Below are 10,364 nucleotides of genomic sequence, written 5' to 3'. Positions count from 1 at the left end.
GCCTGGACGGCGGAGATGTTGGCGTCGTCGCCGCCCGCGGGGGCTGCCAGTGCCGCCATCTCGGCCTCGGAGAAAGTGGACGGCTTCACCCGGAAATCGGTGCGCAAGGCGCTGAGGCAGAAGCGCTCGCAGGGCTCGTCGCAGTTCCGCAGCCAGGGCAGCCCCGTGGAGCTGCAGCCCCTGCCCCAACTCAAAGGTAAGTTTGCCGGCGGCGCCCGCAGAGCCATTTCCTTCTGGGGCTCTCGCTGCCCAGCTGGGCCGGGCGGTGCCAGGCGTGTTCCCCGCGGTGCCTCGGCGCCCCCTCCCCCTCCGGTTCCAACAGGTTTGCTGTGCGGAGTTGTTTTTTTTCCCGCCCCGATTCCCCTTCACTCTTCCCACCTGAGAGGAGCGGGCTGACCTCCCCCACCTGCGCGCTCGCTCACCTGCCCTCGCTATGGGAGCTCGCCCAGTGCGTCCGGCGAGGGGCTCTGTCCTCTCCCCCAGGCTGGCCTTTCCCCGTCTGGCTTTAGACAACCTGTCTAACCTCCCGACCTTCACTCTCCCGACACCCACCTCCTCTTTTCGGACGTGAGCTCGTCCTTTACTTCTCCATTTATAAGCGTCTCTACGTACCGTACCACCCTCGCCTAATTCCCTCCCATTGATTGTTCCGAAGAGTCTTACGGACCCGGAATCCTAAATGGAAACAAAAGTTACCTGGCCTTTAGATACATTGAGAACGAAAAAGCCTAAAATATCTGAGCGGTACAGTGTCTTATTAACGGGGTCGTTAGGTTCCGGTGTTATCTTTTGGCCCAAAGACGGGAAAGACTTAACATAGTTTGAGACGTTGGACGCGGTAAATGTGGAGACGGATAAAGGAGTGAGTTTCGTGTTGCTTTGCAAGGGAATGGGAACTGAGTTCGCTGAGCAACTACTGGGACGTGGTCGGTTTGTACAGTAACTCAAATTGGTATCCGCGCCTGATGCCTTGCAGGAGAACTTGGCTCACTTACTTTTCCCACTTAAGTTTAGAGGATTTTTAATAAATTGTTTCCCGGTGTTCTCGTTTAATCTGTGTGAATTAATGTCTTCGTTTTTAAGAGATCGCAATCATCATAGAACAAGATGATAATGCTCCTAGTTAAAACAATTTTTCGACGACAGAAACCTGATAGAAATCTAGATCATCTGTTTTGCAAGGCCAAGAAATTAAAGGTTTATACCAAAATAAATGTTCAGCAGATTTTTCAATCCATTTATCCTCTTCAAGGCCAATCTGGTTCTGATTTTTCTTTGGGCCTATGAATCCAGCCTTCGTTTGGCTAGGAGTCTAAAGAAAACCCCAGATCAAATCACAGTTGACCTACATACAATAGCTCTGGAACCCCATTCAGACCGTACATGGCCCTGCTTCTAAGTCAAGAGCATCCCACAGCCAGAATCAAACTGGCTTTTAAAAGAAGGTTTTATTTAAGATATATGTAGCCCGTGCTACTGCATTTATAACTTGCTTTTTAGCATACAAAATTTAAAATTTATATATTGTAGTCAATTGATAAACCACAAGGTAGGCATTACTAAGACCTCAATTCTTGAGTGATGTCATAGCTATAAAAGAATATCATCTTACCAATTATGGATTGCTATTCATGGATTTTAAATCTTAAACTTAATTACAAAATCATAGTTTTATATTACTGACTTTTTCATTAAATTGTTGAATTGTTTTTACAGTTTGAAGGTTTAGTGCTAGTGTTTTCCTTTCATATGTACTTAATTTGCTTTTTAGTAAGGTATTGCAGTTCTTTAGTATTCTTACTGGTATAATATTTACTTTTACTTAATACAAATAATTGAATATTAAACATGGTTCAAGCCATGAGATGCAGCTTTAATACATTTTGTTTTTTAAGTGGCAAAAATATGCAGTCAGTCATCTAAGTTATATGGTATGTAGTTCAAGAAGTTGAAGGTGCCGTTGAATGTTTTATTTATAGTATTTTGGTCACAGCTAGAGGAAAAAAAGAGGAGTGGAACTTTAGATTATTTCTATATATTTTGCAAGAAAATGTAATTTATGCAAATTTGATTGAGGAAATTAAGATCCTTACTTGGATTACCTCTAATGGGAAAAACTACTTTTACTCCAGATGCCAAAATGCTTGAAAAGTGATTTAAAAAAAAAAATTCAATTGCTTCACTTGGTACTTTGGCAGTGTACTTGATACCACAGCGTTCTGTGCTTTTTCTGTCAGTAGTTTTTCCATTTGTGGCCTTAACAAAAACCAGTGGCAAGCCCTTCAGTATGTGTATGAAAGAGAATTTTTCTTCAGCTCTGAAATATTAGCTTAGTGTGGAGTGATTCAGATATCTCTAGGCATCCAAGATTTTTTTAGTGCTTTTACCTGCTTGTGTTAACACTTTGTCCACATGGATCTAAACTGGAAAAGTGCCTGCTATTTTCCTCAAAGCATATTAAGGGTAAGAATTAAGAAATTAAGACAGCTTTTTCATCTTTAAGAAGTTTATTTTTGCAAAATCATTTAGTAAGTGGGTTGCAAGTTTTTAATGTTGAAAATGTTCAGAGTAAATTTTCTGTTTTGCTATAGAAAGTATTTAATAGCCCAACCGGCATGGCTCAGTGGTTGAGCATCGACCTATGAAACAGGAGGTCATGGTTCGATTCCTGTCAGGGCACGTGCCCAGGGTGCGGGCTTGATCCCCAGGTGGTTGCAAGCAGGAGACTGCCAATCAATGATTCTTTCTCTCATTGATGTTTCTCTCTCTCCCCCCCTCCCTCCCTCCCTCTCATTTCCTCTCTGAAATCAATAAAAATTTTTAAAAAATATTTAATAAGCTTTGTTAAAATAATTTTTTAAAAATGAGAAACTGTTATTATGAGGGTCCTGAAAATTAAACTGTCTCATATTGTATAACAAAAAATTTTTTTTCAAAACACTTTTTAAGTTTCTTGTTATGTTAATTTTATAAGCAGCTCAGAACAAGGTACTAGAAAACAAAAGTAGGAGCATCTTATCAATTTTTTCTGTACTTATTTAAATTTATGGTAGTATAGGACTTTTTTCCTACCTTAAACTTCTGGTAACCAACAGTTAGGAAACTTTTAACTTCAAAAATATGTTATTCACAATGGGAAGTTTTTCAGTCTGTTTAACTTTTTTTTTTTTTAGAGAAAATGGCTTGTTTATTTTTTAATTTTTTATTTATTTCTTGTTAATCCTCTCCTGAGGATATTTTCCCATTGATTTTTAGAGTGGAAGGAAGGGGAAGAGACAGAAACATCAATGTGAGAGAGACACATGGATTGGTTGCCTCCTGCATGCACCCCCTAACCAGGGCCAGGGATCAAGCCTGCAACCTTGGTACATGCCCTTGATCAGAATTGAACCCAGGACCCTTTAGTCCACAGGCCAATGCTCTATCCACTGAGCCAAACTGGCTAGAGCTGTTTAACTATTTTTAAGTCTGAAGGTTTGGTTTGATAAAATAGTAGATGTCTTATATTTATAAAATATGTAGCATTTACAAATTATTTTACACTTTCTAAAAAATTATAACTCATAACAAGTGAAACAGTCCAAAAGTGTGTAACTCCTCATATCTGTTATGCCTTGCTTTTTCACACCTACTGTTGTATGACAAGGCACAAGCTCAATGTCATTTTATAAACATTTTATTTCATTGGGTCATCCCAGTAACTCTGTGTAAGACCAATGTTATTCCCATTTTACCCATGAGAAAATTGAGTTTTAAATAGCTTAGTTTCAGGCCTGTGATTATTTGGATGGTGTTGCAACTAACACTGGTACCCAGGTCAAATGATTTCAATATTTTTGCTGTTAATCTATTTTGCTGTTAATCTATATGAAAATTTGAAGCAGTATGATAGAACGAGTTGAGTCAATGGGGTCAGTTCTGAGTCGCAGGCAGATTTTTAATCTGAATTGTTTTCCTTATCCGTAAAATGGGGATAATACCTTCAGTCTCTCCAGGATTATGGGGATTAACTGAAATAATGTAATTAAAGTGCCTAAAAATAGGCAGTCAAAGAATGTTAGCTTCCATTTGCTTTAATATTTGAAAATCCAGATTAAAAATATTTTTTAAAATGAAGGGTTCACATAAATTGTAAACTTTCCTAGTGTACTTAAAGTATGCTTTCATTTATAATCAGTTTTAGATATGATTTATGTGAAGTGAAGTTGTAACATTTTTCAACATAAGTGTGGAAGTGGAAGTAGGGTAGAGTTAGACTCTTTAAAATACTGAATGCTGTAGTTAGAAGTTTTTACCAAGCAAAGAAATTGAGTTAACCAGTAGAAGTATATAGATGTGCATTTCTCATAGGAGACAGTCAGTAAATAAACAAAGAACTGAAATGAAGCTGGTTTTGAGATTGCAGTCTCCTTCAGATGAGGTGAAGAACTTCCAAATCACTCAGATTATTGTTGGTATATTCTTAGAAACTGGTCCCACTGGAATTATGGAGGCCAGTAACAGTGGTGTTGATTTGAAGCACCTTGCTTATCTTTACGGGAAAAACATTTTTTCCCCTTGAGTTATGTGATCTTTTAGGGTAACAGGAACAAGAACACTGACATGATCTGAAGTTTCGTAACTATCTTAACTTTTTTGTCAGGAGAAAACAGTACTAATGCAACATTTAAGGTTTGTACATCTTCTCAAAGTTAATAATCTCATCAAAGCTCCAAATCCCTTTTTGTAATCAAATGGCACTAAACAAGAGTTGAAATTCATCAGAATATGTTAAAAAGGTTTGTTTACAAAGGGATATAACATTTTAGAACTATTTCCTGGAAGTAATGGCATATTTCTTCTGGAAGATTTATTTTGTAATTTTTAAAAACTTTTTCGGGATATACAGCACTTCTTAGAGAAATTGATATAGGGTCAATTGCTGGTTTTCACATGAAGACTTTTTTGTCTAATTTAGTGTTTTCAGAATTGCTATTTAGGGTCAAATTTCTTTTCTCCCAATTTTATTACATCCTCTTATTCTTAACTGAATTTTGGATTATTTTTAAAAATGTCAAATTTAATAAAGTGATAATCCACTAAAATGTATTTACTAAAATAGTGTGATCATTAAGATAGAGCACCACCTGTCAATAAATAGTGGACTTGAGTTGTCTTCCTGCATCATTGATGACTCACAGTTGCTTTGTGCTAGTTGTTTAACACCTTTGAACTTCAGTTTAATCATTTTCCCTTGATAATAATTTCCCTTGATAAAATTACAAAGATGAATTAGTCCTTAATGAGTTATTGTCCCTCTTTGGATTACAAAGCTTTATCAACAAAAATAACACATTTGGGAAATAGATTTTTGTGATTTATATTTTAAATATAAATTTTTAAAATTTGTAAAAAGCTGGGGATAGAGACCAGCTTACTTTTACTTTTATGTGTTTAGCTCTCTGGTTCTCAACCCTGGCTCTGCACTTGGAAAGCTTTAAAAAATAGTTCTCCACCCTAGAGAGATTCTAAATTAGTTGGTCTAAGGTAGGATTCAGACATTTGTATTTTTAAAAGCTCCTGGGGTGATTCTAATGTGCAGCCAGGATTGAGAATCACTGGTTTAACATTATCTGCCTATTGATTTAATTCATTAATTAAGACGTTGTCCTTTTCTCTCCGATATTCATGGCTCATTACCACCTTATTAACATTTCCTGCCCTCACTTCACCTCCTGCTATTTACTTTTCACTCTCTTAACTTTGCTGCCCCCTGTGGCTAATCAGCTGCTCTCCCAAAGGGGATAGTGCTGTCCAAGATTCTGGAGTTTTAGGTATGATGAAATGATTCTATTGGATTTTTCTGTAGTTATCATAAAACTGGACTATTATAATTTGATACTAAGTGGTCAGTTTTTCTTTACTTTGTGATTTTTGGAGCTGTGGCTGAGCTGTCAAGTAAAAGTGATAGAGATTTGTCTCATTTTAATCGCATCATTCAGGGTAATATTCCAATGACTTTGGAGTGTAAAAATATTTGCTCTATGCTCAAAGCATTGTTCTGCTTCTTGAAGATTTAGAATTAATATTACTACTACTGTATGTGTTGAATATCAGGTATTAAATGAACTATTCTTGAATTTAACTGTTTTGGGCATGCTTTGTATTTATTTAGCATTAAGAAACGTTTTTCTCACCCTGGCCACTGTGGCTCAGTTGGTTGGGCATTGTCCTGTGCACTGAGTCTGGTTTGATTCCCTGTCAGGGCACATGCCTGGGTTTCGGGCTCATTGGGCTCCATCCCATCAGGCGTGCAGGAGGCAGCCATCAATATTGCTCTCTAAAATAAATTAAAATGTATTTTTTTAAAAAAGAAATGTTTTCCTTCAGAGTGTTTTCACTATCATCTTAATCTTGACCACAGCTTTTTATTGAAGGTAGGGCAGCAAAAACCTGGAACCGCTTATATTCCATCCATATCCCTGACCTATCTGCTAACCAGTTTGAATAATGCCTGTATTTGTTGATTTGCTGTTTTGAGTCAGTATTCCATTGTTAATGTAGTGATATGTTCTCTCTTCAGAACAAGATGGTAAAATTTATGTGAAAGAAGTCACCTGTGTTTTCACAACCCGTATGTTACAAAGCACTGTATTCTGTGCATAATAAATTGGTCTTCTAGACAGAATCATTGTTTTGATGAAGGAATTGCCTGTTGGTTGTCTTCTGGCCCTCCTCCTCTTAGTACTTCCACCTCCCTCTCACCCCCACCCCATTATTGATTGTGCTTCTTTCAGTGATGTTTGATGCTATCTTCCAGCAGATTGGTTCTCTTGTCTTTTGTTTGTTTAAATATATTTTGCCTAAATCTGGTTCAAGATGTTAAAGTAAATAAATTCTAGGTTTTTAATACTATGATAGAAAATAGTAAATGTAGGTTTAAAACAAAGAATTGTTTGCTCTTAATATTTTGTGCTTTGCAAATGACTGGTGTAAGTGACAGGTAGCATTATTGATAGGTTTCTTGCTAGGAAAGGTATTGTTTAAGGTTTATGGACATGTGTATATAAACATTGAATAAACTTACATAATTTGCAGTAATTTCTAAATTTGAGATTCAATCTTTATTTGTAAGGATGTCCTTGAAGGAGATAGGAGATTTGAAATATATAATTTTAGTGTATTATTATGTAACAAGGAATCTAAATGCTTTGCTGAAAGAATTTTACATGACAGGCTAGGTTTATGCAAAATAAACTTTACTTGTCTGAGCAGGATATTGACTAATAAGCAGCTTCAAACCTACTTTGTATGCATATCTTTTTGAACTCTTCCTTACAGGAACTTGTTTATATAGGCTTTTAGAGTGAGTAATAATGAATTTTCTAAATCCTGCAGTTTGAATCACACTTCCAAAAGAAACCTAGTATGATTTTGGGGGGCTAGAGGTTGTTTGCTGAATATGATGGTCTCACATGATAAAATTCTAAGAACATATCTCTAACTCCAGTCCTAAAGGCCAGGGATTTATTGGGAACACACTCCTCCTACCGGAGTGGTGACGCTAATTGCACCTCTATAACCTTACTGTGATGTTATATCTAGTTGAGTCTTGGAATCACAGAAGTTATTCTAGTTTAACCTGTATTGGGAATTAATTTCACTCTTGTTCTGAATTAATAGCTATGTTGTCATTTCATCAGTGAAGCTTTCTTTAAGGTAGGGTGGAAAGTATAGAGCTTTCTTTAGCTTAGTTACTCTCAGATTTTGTTTAATGAACAAACTGTATAGACAACAGCTAAAAAGATGTTAAATGTCTGAAACAACAATTTCTTAATGACTGGGCTTAGAACTTGTAGTTCAAGAATACCAAATCTTAAATATAGGTTCGAAGTTAATACATTTTCTCTGTTTAATTGGTTCTGGCTTTGTTTCACACTCATTGGTAAAGGTTATTCTAGAATTACAGCTATCATCAGAAGTTGATTATTTGAACTCATTATTAATCGCATGTCTCTAAATTGATAAAGTGAAAAAGATGAGACAGTTTGTGTTGTAAACTGAATTTTGATTTAGCAAAACTGGGTGTGTTTTTTTAAACATAATTTTTCAAACAGACCTTTCTAGAGATAAACATTTGTTGAAGTCATAAGTAAAATAAGATATAACTTCTGTAAGATTATGTATCTGCTTTTTAAGAAAACATGCATTGCCATTTTTTCTTTTAATTGGCCACAGGAAAAAGATTTTGTTTGCTTGCTGAGAAACTAAATACATATTTTGCTTTCAAAATCTAGTACAGAAATATTTTCTTCTCTTTGGTGTCCATAGTGCATAAAATTTAGGTGAACCATTGAAGTGATTAAAATTTAGTAAAGGGAGTAAAATGATGAATATATTTTCTTTTGGAGATTCCAGTTGGGCAATATAGACATGCAAGCAGGCAGTTTAAATTAGTGTGATCAGTGTTGTGATACGAGTAAGCAATAAGAGGCCAAGGGAGCATGTGTGGGGCCCGACCCAGTTTTGATATATGAGGAGCGAGATCAGGGAAAGCTTCCTGGACAAAGTGAAAGGTAAACTAAAACCTAAAAGACTGATTTGTTTAACAGGTCCACCTAAATGACAGTATGTGTAGCCCCACAGGAAAGTGAGCATAGCATATTTTTGGGAACTGCTAACAGTCTCTGTGGCTGTGATAGAGGCTATTGTAATAGGAAACTGGCTAGAGAAGAGATTGGAACATCAATTAGGAGCTAGGTCATAGTCTGATGCCACATATTGCATTTATTCCTGACAGTAGTATGAAGAGTGTATTGAGAAATGGGATTATGGAACACTAGAGAGGATGCTGGCACAGTAATCCAGACAAGAGATGAAGGTGGCCTTGCTTAAATGGAGATGGAGTGGTATTACAGACAGGCCTTGGTGAGAGGGAAGAATCAATGATGATACATTTCCAGCTTGGACAGCTAGAGATAATGATAGCAGTTTTTTTTTGGAGGAAAGAGTGGTTCCTGTTGGAAAGATCCAAATGCTTGTGGGAAACTGAAGTGAAGCTGTCTAATAGGAAGTTAGATATTTGGGTCTGGAGCTTGAGTGGAAAGACCTGTGCTAGAGATAATTTGGGAGTCTTTAGTCAGTGGTTCTCAACCTGTGGGTCGCGAACAATGAAAATACATCCTGCATATCAGATATTTATATTACAATTCATAACAGTAGCAAAATTACAGTTATGAAGTAGCAACTAAAATAAATTTTATGGTTGGGGGTCACCACAACATGAACTGTATTAAAGGGTCGAGGCATTAGGAAGGTTGAGAACCACTGCTTTAGATTAAAGATGGCATTTGAAGCAATGTAAGTAGAAGCAACTGCCCACTGAAAATGTATAGGATGAGAAGAGGCCAAGGAATACCGTCATTTAGGTGGACAATCAAAGAAAAGGGCAAGAGAGACAGCTTGAGGTGAAGGCAAAGGAGGACAGGAGAGAGTAGAGACAAAGCAGTCCAGGAAAGAGAATCTTTTAAAAAATGGGGGCCATTCCCTAACCGGTTTGGCTCAGTGGATAGAGCGTCAGCCTGCGGACTCAAGGGTCCCAGGTTCGATTCCGGTCAAGGGCATGTACCATGGTTGCAGGCACATCCCCAGTAGGGAGTGTGCAGGAGGCAGCTGATCGATGTTTCTCTCTCATCGATGTTTCTAACTATCCCTCTCCCTTCCTCTCTGTAAAGAATCAATAAAATATATTAAACAATAAAATAAAATAAAAAAGGGGGGCCCGGGTTAGTAACAGTGAAAAAAAGCTGTTGACAAGTCAAATAACTGAAAAGTTTCCATGGGTTTGGTAATCTTTAGGCAACATTGGTGACTTGAGAGGCATTTTAGAGAATTGATAGACTTGAAATTCCCATAAGGTAAGGAGTGAATGAAAATTGTGAAAGCCAAGTCAGTAAGTTTGGACATCTTTTTCAGGAAACTTGACAGTTAAAAACACATATATCACTCTAGCTGCCGTATGGAGAATGGATTGTAACAAGATTTTTAGGAAGAGGATCCGTTAGTAGGTTATTATAATAGGCTAGATGAGACACAATAGGCTTGGGCTAGGTAGGTAGTAGCAGTAGAGATGGGGAAAATATGTATTTGAGATACATCTTGGATAGGACTTGTTAATGAATTTTATTTTTGAGGTTGGGGAAGGAGACAGAGAAGGAAAGGTATGAATCAAGGATGATTCCCAGGTGTTTTAGTTTAGATCACTGGGTAGATAAAGGGTGTCCCAAAATTCACGCAAGAAGTAATTTTGATAGAAAACACAGGTTTATAATTAAAATTGTAAATTTTTTATTGATTCATAAAGTATACAGTATAGGGTTATGTAT

At 37.1% G+C, this 10,364-nt stretch overlaps 1 protein-coding gene across 4 annotated transcripts in view; it reads left to right on the top strand.

Annotated features, from left to right (window-relative positions):
- Positions 1 to 6: 6 nt before the first annotated feature.
- The window catches only part of PPP2R5A (protein phosphatase 2, regulatory subunit B', alpha), a 69,203-nt gene continuing 58,845 nt past the window's right edge, over positions 7 to 10,364 (top strand). For all 4 annotated transcript variants that reach the window (XM_014538797.1, XM_005865167.2, XM_014538794.1 and 1 more), the window contains exon 1: positions 7 to 196. In XM_014538797.1, the coding sequence (XP_014394283.1) occupies positions 16 to 196 (181 nt within the window). In that variant the 5' untranslated portion in view covers positions 7 to 15. The remainder of the gene's footprint in view (positions 197 to 10,364) is intronic.

This window comes from Myotis brandtii, unplaced genomic scaffold, assembly GCF_000412655.1.
Source record: "Myotis brandtii unplaced genomic scaffold, ASM41265v1 scaffold197, whole genome shotgun sequence".
In the NCBI taxonomy this organism is placed as follows: domain Eukaryota; kingdom Metazoa; phylum Chordata; class Mammalia; order Chiroptera; family Vespertilionidae; genus Myotis; species Myotis brandtii.
This window is presented reverse-complemented; position numbering and strand designations above follow the sequence as displayed.